The sequence below is a fragment of the Natrix helvetica genome (genome assembly GCF_964273705.1).
Source record: "Natrix helvetica genome assembly, chromosome: 2".
Lineage (NCBI taxonomy): Eukaryota > Metazoa > Chordata > Lepidosauria > Squamata > Natricidae > Natrix > Natrix helvetica.
This window is the reverse complement of record NC_138552.1, coordinates 50,851,243-50,867,593: the sequence shown is the minus strand read 5'-3', so window position 1 is coordinate 50,867,593 and position 16,351 is coordinate 50,851,243. Positions and strand designations below refer to the sequence as shown.

Here is a 16,351-nt window from a genome sequence, read left to right as displayed (position 1 = left end):
TGTTTTCCCTGATTACAAGGAACAAATCACTGGTATTTCTTTGAATGCTGGTATGCAAACCAGCATTTAAAGAAATTTCTAGAATTTCTTTCTAGAATTAAATCCAAGATGAAAAAAAAGAATGTCAGTAATATTCAAAAGTATTACGGAAATAATTATGAGGGCTGAGAAAATGTTGCCATATCCAGAGAGCGCATATTTTGTAGCTACTAAGGTAGGATACCTTCTTTGAAAGAAATAACGATCTTTATCTCATTTGGGTTGGAACAGCGGCGAAATTAACAAGACATTCTCACATCTTGTTCTGTCAATGGAAACAAAATGAAAATATAAAATACATCCTAATATTCTGTTCCAAAATACCCGTTTCTAGATCTTTGTAGCCTCTGTGTGCGCGGCCAAGCCGAGTAGAAAACAATCCCACTTAATGAAAAAAATATATAACCGGGCATCCATTCTGCAACGCATCGAAGTCGGTTTTAAACGAATAATTAAAATACTGCCGCCTCCTCTTCCCTTTTAAAAACACTTACTTCGACTTAATGACTTGGGCGAGGGCAGAAATGCAGAGCTTTAAGAATGACTCATTTCTAGCCCGCCGCGCAAAAGCAGAGCCGGCGTTTTCGAGCGTTTAACTTTTAAACTTCAGCACGTGCCTCCATCACGTGGGAAGGTTCTAAGCGGAACCGGAAGTGAGGGGTTCCATGGAGTCCCTGGTTTGTTGTGGTTATATTTAGAACTCTAATTTGGGGCGGATCAAGAAGGCGGAAGTTTCTTGGCCATTTCCTTCCATGTCCCGGAAGCTGAGGCGTTGTGGTTGCCGGGCCCGGCGAGAGTAAAGGAACAGAAGCTGGGAGCCATGTCGTGAAGCTAGCTGAGCTGCGCCGACGCCTCTCAGAAGAGGCCCTGCCGAGCCTGGTGGCGGTGGCTCGGCTTCCTATATGGGCCATATTATTTCGAGGAAAGGCACTAATCAGAAGGCGGAGAAAAATCACCTCCGCGCCCCCCTGAGGGGGAAGGTCCCTCCGCCGCCACGGACCCGGACCTGCTTCCTCCAGGGTCCCTGCATGCTGTGTTTCCTGGTCCACAGTGCCAGCCCACCCGCCGCGAAGGAGCAGCCGTCGCCTGCCTTCCTCTGCACGGCTGCGAAGCCCCCCGGCGACCGCCACGCTCGCCGCCTCCTGCGCTCGCCTCCCTTGTCTGTCTGGAGAGAGCGGGGTCGCCGCTGCCGCCGCTTTCTCTTCTCCAGCCTGCTCATTTCGACGCCGCCGTCGCCGCCGCCCGCGCGCCGGGGCTTCTTCGGGTCTGCGCTGGAGAGCAGCGAGGCTCCCGTGGAGATGGTGTGCAAGCGCAAAGGGATCGGGCTGCGCGCCTATCCGCCGCGGAAACAGCCCCGTTGTGCCACCCTCCGGGGAAGTGCGGCGGGCCCCGGCGCCCCTTCGCCGCCCTCGGCCGACCCCGCCGAATGCCAACAGGTGCTCTTGCCCGAGCAGCACCTCTGCCCTCTGCCCTGCGCCGTAGACTGTGCCAGGGAAGCTTCGCCTAAAGACTCTGTCGCCGAGGATGGGAAGGAGATCATCCCAAGTAGCTCTCCTTCGCACCTGTCGGAGCTCGATGGGACAGAGAAGCCCGAGCTGGGCGAACCTTACTGTGAAGAATCCCCCGAAAACCCGGAGGACTGTTGTCAAGACTCGCAGCCACCGCTGCCGGATATTAATCAGATGCCTCCCTCCATCCTTCTCAAGGTGGGTTTGGTGGGCATGGACTGTCAAGGGTGGTGCTGTTACATATGATAGGCAGACTTCCAAGGTATGCTGTGGTTATCTTGGTTTTTTTTTTAAAGTTTTCTTCCTCCTGATCTTCAAGAACTACTCTTCGCTGATATTTTAGATACCTGTGTTGTATTTAAGAGGTGGGTTTGGTAGGCATGGACTGTCAAGGGTGGTGTATGATATACAGACTTCCAAGGTGTGCTGTGGTTATCTTGGTTTTTTTTTTCTTTTTAAAAAAGATTATTTTTCTTCCTCCTGATCTTCAAGAACTGCTCTTCATGGATTTCTTAGAAACCTGTGTGTGGCGTTCTGCGTTGGCTACCTCGCACCTACCTGTTTCTCATTCTGGGTTCAGTCATAAGTGGAAAACAATCGACAGCAGTGCCTGGAATCCCATTGCAAGGGGTGCAAACCTGTCATTAGATTGCTTTTTGCTGCGCTACTTTGCCATAGAGATGGGGATGAAGAGTTTGTGTTGAGGTCTGTGCCATTTTGTAATCAGTTTAAAGCACCAAGCTACAGGTTTATTGAAAGCAATGCTGATAAGGAGTCTTAGCTGAAGTTGAATCCCTGATTTGAGAGGATGTTGAATGCTTTTAGGAGATAATTTTTATATTGCCATAAGATAAATACTCACTAATTTAGAACTGTTCAGCTTGATGTGGAAAATTCCTCTTCCTGCTCTATTTATAAACAAAAATAACTTTCAATAAATCCATAAATGTATTCCATATGAATAAGTGATATTTAAAGTGAATTATTTGGTGCAGCTTTGATAATTGCAGCTTTCATTTCTGTTATACCGGAATTGCAGGAAGAAGTAAGTCTGAAATTGGAAACTGCTCACCTGCTTCTTACATTGCAGGGTTTTATTTTGCTTCTTTTTAATTTTAACCTGTTAGCTCAGGACTTTAATACCAGATGATTCACAGATATCATTTCCCAAAACTTAAGCCTATTTTTTGGGTTACAATATATATTTGAAAGTTTTAGATGATTTTATTTTGGCTCTCTGCTACCTTGAGAATGGTCTGAGAAGAATCAAGCAGAATCCAGCATTATGTAACATGCATAGGTGGCATTCAGGAAGACTGTATACCAAAATGATATACATCTCTCTCTACATGGAAACAGCGAATATTGTAAAGATCCAATCTAAAGACCCTTAGCACCCACTGGTGAAATATAAAATTTTTGATATTTTATAAAACTGCTTTATTTATTTCTTTACCCCACACTATTGCAGTTATTTCAGTTCTTCTTGAAATAGATCCCTGGACCCAGCTTCTTTAGCCAACTATCGTCTAGTCTCCAACCTTCGCTTTTTAGCAAAGGTTGTTGAGAGTGTGGTAGCACGTCAGCTTCCCCAGTACCTGGATGAAGCTGTCTACCTGGATCCGTTTCTGTCGGGTTTCAGGCCTGGGTACAGAACGGAGATGGCATTGGTCGATGATCCCTGGCGGGCCCGGGACAGGGGCTGCTCCTCTGTCCTGGTCCTATTAGACCTCTCGGCGGCTTTCGATACCATCGACCGTGGTATCCTACTGCGACGACTCGGGGGGTTGGGAGTGGGGGCACCGTTTTATGGTGGTTCTCCTCCTACCTGTTGGATCGGTCACAGTTCGTGTTGACTGGAGGGCAGGGATCGACCCCGAGGCGCGTCACTTGTGGGGTTAAAACATATAAAGAATAGTTGCAGGGACTAGGTATGTCTAGTTTAATTAAAAGAATGACTAGGGGTGACATGATAGCAGTGTTCCAATATCTCAGGGGTTGCCACAAAGAAGAGGGAGTCAAACTATTCTCAAAACCACCTGAAGACAGGATGGTAACTAATCAAGGAGAGAAGCAACTTAGAACCAAGGAGAAATTTTCTGTCAGAACAATTAATCAGTGGAACAACTTGCCTCCAGAAGGTGTGAATGCTCCAACACAGGAAGTTGTTTAGGAGATATTGTATTTGTCTGAAATGGTATAGGGCAGCGATGGCAAACCTTTTTTGGCTCGCATGCCACAACTGGGGGGGAGCGCAGGGGGGTCGTGTGTGGGCATGCCGCGCCCATAATGCAATGTGCGACCCCCCCCAGTGCGCATGCACGCACAAAAGGCGCTCCCCCATTTTTACATGCTTTTTTCGCCCTCCCCAGGCTCCAGAGGCTTTATAGGAGCCTGGGGAGGGCGAAAAGAGCCTCCCCCGCCCCCCCGGAGGCCCTCCGGAGGCTTCAGGGATCGTCCGGAGGCTTCCCTGAAGCCTTCGGAATGCTTAAAACGACCCTCCGTGCAAACCGGAAGTCACTTGCGGTTTGCTCGGAGGGTCGTTTTAAGCGCTCTGAAGGATTCAGGGACCGTTTGGAGGCCTCCCTGATGCCTTCGGAGTGCTTAAAACGACCCTCTGAGTAAACCGGAAGTGACTTCAAGTTTGCTCGGAGGGTCGTTTTGAGCGCTCCGAAGGCGTCAGTGAAGCCTCCGGACGGTCCGTGAAGCCTTCGGAACGCTTAAAACGACCCTCCAAGCAAACGAAGTCATTTCCGGTTTGCTCGGAGGGTCGTTTTAAGTGCTCCGAAGGCTTCAGGGAAGCCTCTGGACGGTCCCTGAAGCCTCCGGAGGGCCTCTGGAGCCTGGGGAGGGTGAAAAATGGCTTTTAAAAATGGTGAACTCGCATGCCCTGACAAATGGCTCCGCGTGTCACCTGTGGCACGTGTGCCATAGGTTCACCATCACTGGTATAGGGTTTCCTGCCTGAGCAGGGTGTTGGATTAGAAGACCTCCAAAGCTCCTTCCAACTCTTGTCATTCTATTCTGTTCCATTTAGTGACCATTCAAAGTTACAGTGGCATTGAAAAAAGTGACTTATGACTGTTTTTCACATGACCATTATAGTATTCCTGAGGTTATATGATCAGAATTTAGACACTTGGCAATGATTTATATTTATGTCGGTTGCAGTGTCCTGGGGTCATGTGATTACCTTTTGCAAACTTATCACAAGCAAAGTCAATAGGAAATTCAGATTCACTTAACTGTGTCATTAATTTAACAAGTGCAGGGATTCACTTAACAACTGGGGCAAGAAAAGTCATGAAATGGGGTAAAATTCTCTTAACAAATGTCTCACTTAACAGAAACTATGGGCTCAATTGTACTCATAAGTCAAGGACTAACAGTATTTAAGTCTACTATGTTTTTTCAACACCAGGTATTTGTACCCTTTTTTACTCATCTGAAGCTCAAACGATGCATTTCCATTAATTGTTGTCCTCTTTTCCAGCAAGGCTGTGTATATTGATTCTTAATGGAAATGGTATGGAATCTGTATTTACAAAAATGGGGGAGAAAGCAAATCAAATGAATTTGTTCCAGCATTCTGATAGATACTTAAATTAACATAGTTTCTGACTTGTACCACTCCATCTCAGATTTTCATGTACTGCAAAGAAACTTTCTCATTCCATTTAATAATGTAATTGCTACAGATACATTTTTATCTATAATACTCACCACTCCCACCCCTTTTTTAAAAACTAAATTTAACCTAATGGCTTAAAGCTTGCAACTATTATTTAAAAAGTTGGTGGTCTATTAAACATATTGAATGTGCGCAAGGTTTAATTATTAATAATTTTTCATAGCCAGCATAGCAAACATTGGAGTGGATGTTGCATATTAATGAGTAACTATGAAAGATGTACAGCTGGGATTACATTATTCTTTGAAAAAGATGATGGCTTGCATTGGATAACTGTTAAAATACTACTGTTGCCATGTTGTTAAAAGGAACTTTGAAGGCATATGACTTTCTCTTTTTATTTTTATAGATATTTTCCAATTTATCTTTGAATGAACGATGTCTTTCAGCATCATTGGTTTGTAAATACTGGCGTGATCTCTGTTTAGATTTCCAGTTTTGGAAACAATTGGACCTCAGTAGTCGTCAGCAGGTATGGAGTAGGCAATATTAACATATAAAATTTCAAAGTGATGCTTGAAAGATGAACATATGGAATGTATGCTATGTCAGATCATTGCGTATTAAATGCAATTTATAGTTATGTTCATCTGTAAAACTAAGGACAGGTTAATTATGCTATGTGCTATAGTATGTTTTTGTGAAGACTGTGACCCACTAGCAGAAAATTTAACAGATGTTCCTCTTCAGGTAACATTCCACCTATTAGGATTGTATGTAAGTTCAAATAGATGTTGAACTTGAATGAAAATGTGAGTGAAGCCATATGGTCCTGTCACTTCTAAAAGTGAACAGATATGACCCTTGTTTTCCTTTGCTGACTTTGTAACAGTGGTTTGTGGCACTTGGAAAAGCTAAAAGAGGTTTTTGCACACGCATAACAGTTGCATTCTTCTAGCCTTTTCACATTTTCCTGAAGAAAGTTGGGAGTCTCCTACAAGTCACTTTCTGAAACACAAGAACTGGGCGTGCATGTTGCTGAAAAAGATTGAGAGGAGACTCTCTTCATTCTTGGCAATATTCATCAGTGCCAGAATCTTTTTAGTGGTTTTCAAAGGTGCTAATTTTTTACAAGTGGCTATAGTAAGAAACAGACTGAAGCTTCAAAGAGACATGAAGTGTTTTGCTATTGAGACAAAATATGTGGAGTACTTGGTACTCTCTGAGCTTGATTGTTTGCTTGTAGATGTTTCATTACCTGATTAGATAATATCATCAGTGATAACTGATTGAGTAATGAGGCGTCTTCAAGTACAATCAAGCTCAGAGGACATTGACTGCACAGTTCATCCCTGAGCTACATATATTCTCTTCCATTGGATACAGAATATGTTGGCCCTTTCCTGAAAAAGTAGTCTGTGTCATGCATATAGTGCAAAGTAATCTTTGCACAGGTCTTTGCTGTGGTTGGATGTCACTTCTATTTTGTGTGTGTGTGTGTGTTCCTTTTGTTTGATAGCAGTACAGAAGTACAGTGGCTCAATTGGTGATAAGGGAATTGTCCATGATTGCAGTGATACCTGCTTTTACATAAACTCATTGTTTCTAAATTGAGTATTCAGTCCAATAATTTATTACATAATTTATATATTATGGTCTTCCAAATTTCTCTAAATGGTGATTGAAAACACTGGAAAAACAAACGGAGCAAATAAATGTAAATAAATTATTTTATGTAACCCAGCTACTTAAGATCTTTCTTTTTGATTTTTCTCTAATGTGTATTGGGACAATATGAACTTTTTCTGTTCCAGGCAAAAGATTCTAATTCTGGTTACTTTAATGTTGGCATAGTGCAAGGAATTGTTCTAGTGCAAAATTAATATTTTTAGTCCCAAGTAGTAGTAGGTCTACAGAAGTGCTCAGTCTTTTAAATCTGTGTTGAGAACTAGAATTTTTAGGTGTGTGTGTGAATTGGTGTGAACCAATTTCGTTGTATTTAAGTACAATGACAATAAAGATTATACTTATACTTATGTTAGACATAGGTTATAGATATTTGGAAATGTTCTAGGTAGAATGTTACATAATAGCCATTTTAATTTTTCATGTCACAAAAACTTAGACTAGAGAACTAATATAGGCTCTTGCTCTAAAAGGTTTAAATACAGATTGTCTAAAAATGCCTTTGCCTACATAATAGAGGAATTTACAGTGAAGTAACAACTATCTACAGTGAGCAGTCAGTTCTAAAGTCAGAAATTATATATGTGTTGACATTATCATGTGGTTTTGTTTATATAATTTTTGATAAAGAAAAGTGTAATGTTATATATTGGCTATTATTTTGACAGATCACTGATGAATTACTGGAAAGCATTGCATCACGAAGCCAGAATATAACTGAAATCAACATTTCTGATTGTCGTAATGTGACAGATACTGGTGTATGTATGCTAGTATCTAAGTGTCATGGACTTCTAAAATACACTGCATATAGGTGTAAACAGCTGTCTGATGCATCTCTGTCTGCTGTTGCCTCACAATGTCCTCAGCTTCAGAAAGTTCATGTTGGCAACCAAGATCGTCTTACTGATGAAGGACTTAAGCAGGTAAGTTTCTTCATACTAGTTAAGTTCCGTTGTATGTCTCTTTAAATAATTCTGAATATATTGTATTTAGAATTCAGCCATTGTTTTATATGGGACAAACCAAGTTCTATTAAGCTCAGTATATAATTAATGTAATTAATTCAAAATATGCAAAATATAACAGTTATAAGTACTTCCATACTACTATTTTTTTAATATGTCATTTTGGAAACTTTTGAAATAAATTGAAGACTCTCTGTCCGGAAGACTCTCTTACAGAGAGTTCCAGCAGCCAGCCCACAACCATAGAGCGCACTCCTAGAGCGGCTGCTGCTGGAAGACTCCGCAGCCGAGTTTGGGAGTTTGGAACTGGAGAAGACGTTATGCTCGGAGCCCCGCGGTGGCGGCTGCTGCAGGGAGAGCTGGGCCCGGACATGTTGAGGCAAGGGAGCAGCCGCCCAGCAACTCCCCCCTCTGGCCAGGCAGAACGCCACTCCCCAACCTAGCGGTATCCTGAAGGCGCCAAGCAATGTTGAGCGCCTTTCTTGCCCCCCGCTCCTGCGGCTTGGCGCATTCAGGATACCGCTGTGTCGATGAGCGGTGCTCTGCCTGGCCGGAGGGGGGGTTGTCCAGTGGGTTTATTTTCAGGGGTGGGCTTATATTTTTGCCCACGCGAAAAATGTGGCAAGGCTTTAGTTTCAGGACAGGTCGTATTTTCGGGGAAACACGGTAATATTTCAATTTTTATAACTTTCTACTGTTTTAAAACAAATATATAAGCTAATTAGATGGTTTTTTTGGCAGAATCATTCTTCAAGATTTTATTTACATAAATTATAATTAACTATTGAGAAAGTTAGAAATTATTTTAATTTAAATTAATTAAAATAAATGCCCAGAACCTGATAGAGATTCTGCATAGTGGAGTGGAAGGATAAAATCCTAGGGCTTGGAATTATACTTACATTAATGCAGCCTAAAAGTTGCATTTATTCTTTTTGCTGCCATTTCACATCTTAATTCCTCCAATTACTAATCAGTTGTAATTCCAAGATATTCATAAATATGCCAGATAGTTTTCATGATATATCTGTGCCTTTGATTTTAGCAATAGCACTAACAATAAGATTAATATACTGCCCAATAGTGCTTTACAGCAATATCTGGATGGTTTCAGTATATTACCCCCAACAATCTAGGTCCTTATTTTACCCACCTCGGAAGGATGGAGGTCTGAGTAAACCTTCAGCCTGTTAGGATTGAACTCTAGGCTGTGGGCAGAATTAACTTGCAATACTGCATTCTAATCACTATGTCACCATTTTCATTCTTAAGAGCATAGTTTTGCATTTGTATCTGTTACATTCAAATAAATACAGGAGGTATGAGTCGTGCAAAGAGCCATGGAAAGATACATGCTTGGCATCACAAGACAAGATAGAAAAACCTGCACATAGATTAGAGAACAAAGAAAAGTGTCCAATATCATCAAGAGAATAAAAGAATTGAAATGGAAATGGGCTGGTCACATAGCAAGAAGAACTGATGGCAGGTGGACTAAGGTAGCTATAGAATGGGTTCCACTTGATAAAAAGCATCCACAAAAGAGTGGATCGATGACATCAAAAAAAATTGCAGGTCCAATTGGCAAAAGAAAGCTCAAGACCATATTTGCTGGAAACATGCGGAAGAAGCCTTTAGTGTTCAGTGGATAGACAATGGCTAGAATGATGAGGATAATGATAAAGATCTATTATATAGCAGTTTCATCCCAGTTTAAAAATCTTATCATGGTTATATTGTGGGAGGAGGAAGCTGTGTTGGATATGTTTAATGCCTTGAGTTATTTGTAAAAATAATAAAGACAAGGTACAAATAAGTAATCAAATGAGATAAGATTAGTGATAATACTTGGTCTTGTCAATTAAATACTGATTTCTGATATTTATAAATCAATCAATCTGCAATAGAATATTTCAAGGGTTTATTTAACTCACATTGGTTGATCGGTAATTCTGCCCTAACACGCTTTTGAAGATAACGACATTTGTCCAGTTCTAGTCGTATGGCACTTTAAAACTTCACTGGTGTCCATGGTTTCTGAAAAATAAGAGATTTGAGCAGACCATCAGTGTTTTCGTTCCCATTATCCAAGAGGCTTTGAATTTGGAAATTTAATCTCATTCACATAAAATTAGTATTCTCTGACCAAGTTTCTTTCAAACTCAGTCTTCAAACTGCTATTTCATTCTGCTCTTAATAGCTTACTTGTTTTTTGGGAGAAGACAGTGACAAGATACAAATTGAATAGTTTTAGATTTGCTTTGTGATTTGCTACCATTTTACCAGTGTAAAATGGGAGTTATTTTGAGTGAACTGAATAAAATGACTCTTAATATGAAAACAAAATTTACATTTCAAATTTTCATTTTCCTAAAAGCACTCAAAGTAATGCATCAAATTATAATAGAAGTACATTTTAAAAAGTTGCCTGAGTATATTTACAGCTTTTTCTGAATAGAAAATGCATTTGAGCTTAGCAGTGTTCGTTGAATTTAGGTTTGCAGTAAGCTACATGTTATACTTTTTATATGCCTTCCATATTCCCAACTTTCATTTCACTGCTTGGTTGCTTAATGCTATTATTTAACTCACTGATGACACATATCTCTACCTTAGGAAAGGTAACTGCATTCAGTTCTGGATGCATGTATAAATTGGCTTTTGAAATGTAACCTACTAAATCCTAAAACACTGAAATTGTACTGATTGAGAAGCTTACAATAATATATAGTTAGTTTGAATGGTATTTTATCTGAAGAAAAGATACATAGTATTTATTTCTATCACGGTGATATTTTTGCCAGTTCCAGTTGTAAAAAAAGCATCATTATTCACTTAGTAAGAAGCATTACTATTTACTAAATTTACTACTGTGTTTCCCCGAAAATACGACCTGTCCTGAAACTAAGGCCTTGCCACATTTTTCATGTGGACAAAAATATAAGCCCTCCCCTGCAAATAAGCCCCCTGGACACACCTCCTCCGGTCAGGCACAGCGCCACTCACCAACCTAGCGGTATCCCGAAGGTGCCAAACCGTGGGAACCGGGGGGCGGGGGTTTAAAGGTGATTGCGTTTCTTGGCGCCTTCAGGATACCGCTAGGTTGGTGTGAGGGGCTGTGTCCAGCTGGAGAGGGGGATTGCCGGGCGGCTGCTCTCTTGTGAGCGGGCTCCCAAATAGCCGGGCACAGCCTCAGGGGCGAACAGCTGTGCAGCGCAACACAGCAGCCATGAAGCGACCACGCTCATGAACAGCCACCCGGCAAACATCCTTTCCAGCTGGGCACAGCACCATTTGCTGACCTAGGGGCATCGCCAAGCCGCATGAGCACTTGTTCGCCACTGCCCAGCTCACGTGGCTTGGCGCCTTAGAAATGCTAGTGAATGGCACTCTGCACGGCTGGAGAGGGGGGTTGCGCAAGTAGCTGTTCTGCTCCCACGCCTCCCAGCCTCACGATGCCCTGGCCCAGTTCTCCCTGCAGAGCCAGGGCACCTCCGTTGCTGCCATCTCCCATTGCCACCATCCCAGCATGGCTTTTTCAGCAGCTTCCAAACTGAGTCTTCTGGCAGTGGCAGCTCTGGGTGTATGCTCTATGATTGTGGGCCGGCTCGCCAGCGCAGCGTACTCCCAGAGCGTGCAACCATAAAGCCCAGAACAGCCACTGCCAGAAGACTCAGTTTGGAAGCTGCCGGAAAAGCCATGCTGGGATGGCGGTGGCGACACCGGAGGTGCACTGACTCTGCAGGGAGAGCTGGGCCAGGGCATCATGAGGCTGGGAGGTGCGTGAGTAGGAGTGGAACAGCTGCTTGCGCAACCCTCCTCTCCAGCCGTGCAGAGCGCCATTCACTGGCACTTCGAAGGTGTCAAGTCACGGTAGCCAGGCGGCGGCGAACAGGTGCTGATGCGGCTTGACGATACCCCTAGGTTAGTGAATGGCGCTGTGGCCGGCTGGAAAGGAGGTTTGCCGGGTGGCTGCTTGTGAGCATGGTCACTTCATGGCTGCTGTGTTGTGCTGCTGCGACAGTGCAACACAGCCGTTCACCCCTGAGGCTGTGTCTGGCTCTTTGGGAGTCTGCCCTCCTGGTAATAAGGCCCAAGCCATATTTTGTGGGTCAAAAGAAAATAAGACCCTGTCTTATTTTCAGGGAAACACGGTATTTACTGAAAGGTTAATGCAAAAACTTTAGCACTGTGAATTCTTAATGGAAGCTGAAACATCTGTATGCAACATTAGTATTATATTTATAGTTGTATATACTGTATACTGTATTGTGCTGATTACCAGTAAGTTGGTAGAACTGATGGCTTTATCAAATGGCTTTAAATGTTGTATGAAGAAATTATTATTAGGAATTAAGATTTGCCTCAGACAACATTCTTCGGAGTAACCTCAAAAGACAATTTCTAAATATATTAAATTTATAGTTAATCTAACAAGCCTGTCTCTTTTATGATTATAGAATATTAGAAGTACATAACTACTGTGAACTGCTGAAGCACTGCAGTGAATACTGCAATAGAAGATAATGTTTTGAGACCAATATGCTGCTAAAACATTGTTAAAATCTCATTATCTAATCATTTAATGTCCTTATGCATATAGGAAAAAACATACAAGTTGCTAACTGCCTGTTATATTTTCAATGGAATTCTTTTTCTTGCTGGATGTTTTCCTATCCTTGTAAATTGTTTTGGTAATTCTATGGTAATAAGCAGAGTACAAATGATTTCAAGTATGTTGTTAATGTAGATATTTTAACTTCATTTATAGTTGGGCTCAGAATGCAGAGAATTGAAAGACATTCACTTTGGGCAGTGTTACAAGATCTCAGATGAAGGAATGGTCATTATAGCTAAAGGATGCCTGAAGTTACGGAGAATATACATGCAGGAAAACAAATTAGTAAGTATTTTCTGCTATAACTTTAAATTGAAATTGTCCATAAATTCTTTCGGTGCTCTCGCCCCAACCTTTACAAGGATTTATAAGTTACATTACATTGATTCTCAATAAGTTTTTGGCTAGAAGAAAACATCAGTGGATTGTGTCAGCAGTAATTTCTTGCAGGAAACTATTCTGCCAGTGAAGGAATTTGTGAAATATCTCCCTTTTGAAAAATAGTCCAATAGTTTGCTGTATTCTCTGATTTTCCACCCCACATTTCCATATTACAATAAACTTGTAAACATGTTCAGTTATTTAGAACTTTTTTTAGGATAGCAAGATGTTGTATTGGTCATTATATTTAGAATTTTAAGTAGAGACATTCATGAATGTTGAATATTAAAGTCTAGGTACAAGTAGGTTGAATATTGCTGCTGTATCAGCTTTTGAACTTCCAAAATATTTTGTAGCTCTTTTTTAGGTGTTCTTTCTAGATGAGCAAAACAAGTGTTATATTCCTATTAGTTCTCAAATTAAAACTAATTTATTACAACTTTATAAAAAGAGATCAACACTGATATATCTTGTAAATCTTACTACATTTTGAGAATCAGTTGTCCTTTTGATCTATCCAGATGGTTCCTTTTATTGTAATTTGATCCTTCTTAAATCTCTTGCTATAGTGAAACCTTAGTTTATGGGCTGTTATTCAATGGAATCTAGATGCAAGGGACAACATATTAAATAGATTGACCTTCCCTCAAACCGGTGGTGACGTAGAGAAGCTTGGCTTCGCTTCTTCTCTTCAATAAGGCGGGAAAGACATGTGGGGGCTGCTGAATGGCCACTGCTCTGCTTGACCGGGAACGGCCCATTGGGTGAGGAGGGGTAGGGATCCCTTCCATTTGAATTAATGGTTCCTCAACAGCAGCTGCTGAGTGGCGAAAGGGAAGCATAAAGGAAATGACCCTGCAAGGCTGCTTCCTTGAACAACTGTGCTTGTCCACAGCCCTCTTCGCAACCCCGCTTCCTTAGTCTTGGGGCAAAAGCAGGTTCCAAGTTCCAGGGAGTCTCCCAACCCAGCACTCCTGCATTCCAAAGTCTCCTTTTCCCACACTTCTTCCACTAGCCAAGATTCTGACAATGGCAATAGCTTTTTCCAGAGAGAAAGTGGAGATCTAGCATCCTGAGAAAAGCCTTCGGGCAGAGGAGATTGGTCCTCCCCACCATCAAATCTGCCCAGGTCTGTCATGCAGCAAAGAGATACAGTGGCTGAGTCCAATAGCAGCAGGAGCAATAAGCACTGCATGACAGATCTGGGGGGTTTGCAGTGCCCGCTTCACCAGCCCCTTCTTGGGCAGTTCCAAGTGGCAGAGAGCATAGTAACAGCGTTTTCAGGTGGCAGCGGGGTGATCTTGACTGCCTGGAACTGTCTGAGAACGGACAGGTGAAGCGGGCGCTTTGTGAGAGGTGTAAGGCAAGGTGGCTCGTTGCTTGGCCTCCCCCTTCTCCAGACAACCCCGTCAGAGGGCAATCAGCTTCTGCTCCTGGCCCGGGAGATTGATCTGGCCAGGAGGAATGCATTTTTGCAATCGGGGAGGAAAAAGAGTGTTTCAGGCAGTGACTGGTTCCAGGCTGCAGGACCTGAAACCCACCGCCTGAATTTCTCTTTTTCCTCTCTGATTGCAAAAATGGGGCTTGCATTTCTCCTGGCCATATCCATCTCCCGGGCTAGGATCAAAAGCTGACCACACTCCAACTGGGTTTTCTGGAGAAGCGGGAGTCTGAGCGATGAGCCACCTTGTCTTACTCCTCACTTCCTGCATAGTGCCCGCTTCATCTGCTCCTTCTCCAGATGACCTAGGCGGCTACATTCAGAGTATAAGATGTACCCAGGTTTCCCCCCCCTAAGATGCGTCTTATACTCCGAAAAATATGGTAAATGTTTCGGAGTAACATTTCAAAGTGTCTGTAAGGAGATGGCCAATGACTAAGGTTAAGAACTGCCCTTGGAGATTTCTGAGATAATGTTAAAGCTGCCATTTTAAAATATAGTAATTTTTCACATCCATAAAGAGACCAAATGTCTTTTATGTATCTATAGTGTTTCCACTTTAACTAAAGTGCCACAAGATGCATAAAACCACATCTTTTGAAATTTTTAGGCCCAGGTCTTTGTGTTTCTTAGGAACTAACACCTACATGTATAGCTTCTCACCAGTGACGTGCGGTGAGGTTTACGGCTGATGAGGCTGGTGACGTCATCAGGAAGGCGGGGAATGGGACCACGTGTGCTGGAGCCTGAGGCTGCCTCAGGCTCAAGCACACGTGACCCCATTACCCCGCCTTCCTGAGCGCGCTTCGCCGGCTCGCGTTCTGCGATCCCCAACAGCAGCTGCTTTTCTGTGCGCCTGGCGTTTAGGACATCCAGCTATCTACCTAAACGCCAGACGCACAGAAAAGGATCACGGAGCGCTTCACCGGCGAAGCGCTCCGCGATCCCCAACAGCAGCTGCTTTTCTGTGCGCCTGGCGTTTAGGACTGCCGGCTATCTACCTAAACGCCAGACGCACAGAAAAGCACTGAAAAGCACTTTGCCTCCAAGCCACTTCGTCTTGATGACGTTGCCGACGTCGCTGCTGGGCGCGGCCGGACGGAGGTAACCAGAGTGGCGCCGAGGGGTCCAGGCGGACGAAAGAGCGAGCGAGCGAGCGATGGAGGATCAGGCAGCTTGATCCTCGGTCGCTCGTCCGCCGGACTGCCTAGGTGCCACTCTCGCTACCTCCGTCCATCTGCGCATGGCAGCTGCGGCGACGTCAACAAGCCCCTGCCACTTCTGGACGTCTATTGCAGTCGCGAGGAGCGCGCAAAGTACAGCGGAGGCAGGAAGGTTATTGGCGCTTCCGAGAACCCTCCTGCCTCTGCCAGTTGCCCAGCTGGCACCGCCCCGCGCGCGCTCCTCCTCCTCCCTCCTCTTCCTCATATATATATGAAACTCCCTTGTGGATATTATTATTATATATTATTATTTCATGATGAGAGGTGAGGCTCTGCCTCCCCTGCCTCCAATGACCGCACGTCACTGCTTCTCACATAACTAATCAAAATTGAAATAAATCAATATCAAGCCATAACAAAGAAGTTATGCTTTATTGAAGAATAGGCCTAGAAATCTTCATCTCAAGTTATCTCCAGCGAAGGGAAGACCAGGTGCTTGAGCCATGAGGCTTATTCTCATGATAATATACCTTGGATTATTACATCTGAAGTAAAATATTGCATACATTTAGCTATGTTACCTTTTCTGCTTCTGATTCAAGGAAACTCATTGCCTTTCTGGTTCGGTGTTTCCTACTATGTTAACAAGTAATTGTAATGTCCTAACTTTGATTATTGCTTTACATATTACATATGACTCAGTGTTTTTTTAATCTTGTGAGACTGGAATGCTTTCTGGAGTTTATCATTTTTCACATTGGAGTAGTTGCTGTTGCATGCTGCTTTCATATGACATTTACTTGTTCATTTTCATGCTGTGCTTGAAGCTTTGAAAAGCATGGGCAATTAAAATACAATGCTTAGTGAACACATTTCATGAAGACTTGGGGGTTTCAGCTGAATATTGTCAAGGTAT

At 43.0% G+C, this 16,351-nt stretch overlaps 1 protein-coding gene across 1 annotated transcript in view; it reads left to right on the top strand.

Moving 5' to 3' along the window:
- Positions 1 to 700: 700 nt before the first annotated feature.
- Positions 701 to 16,351, top strand: part of FBXL17 (F-box and leucine rich repeat protein 17) — a 138,576-nt gene continuing 122,925 nt past the window's right edge. Inside the window, exons 1-4 of the mRNA XM_081942302.1 lie at positions 701 to 1,745; positions 5,588 to 5,710; positions 7,533 to 7,790; positions 12,604 to 12,735. Of these exons, the coding sequence (XP_081798428.1) occupies positions 942 to 1,745; positions 5,588 to 5,710; positions 7,533 to 7,790; positions 12,604 to 12,735 (1,317 nt within the window). The 5' untranslated portion in view covers positions 701 to 941. The remainder of the gene's footprint in view (positions 1,746 to 5,587; positions 5,711 to 7,532; positions 7,791 to 12,603; positions 12,736 to 16,351) is intronic.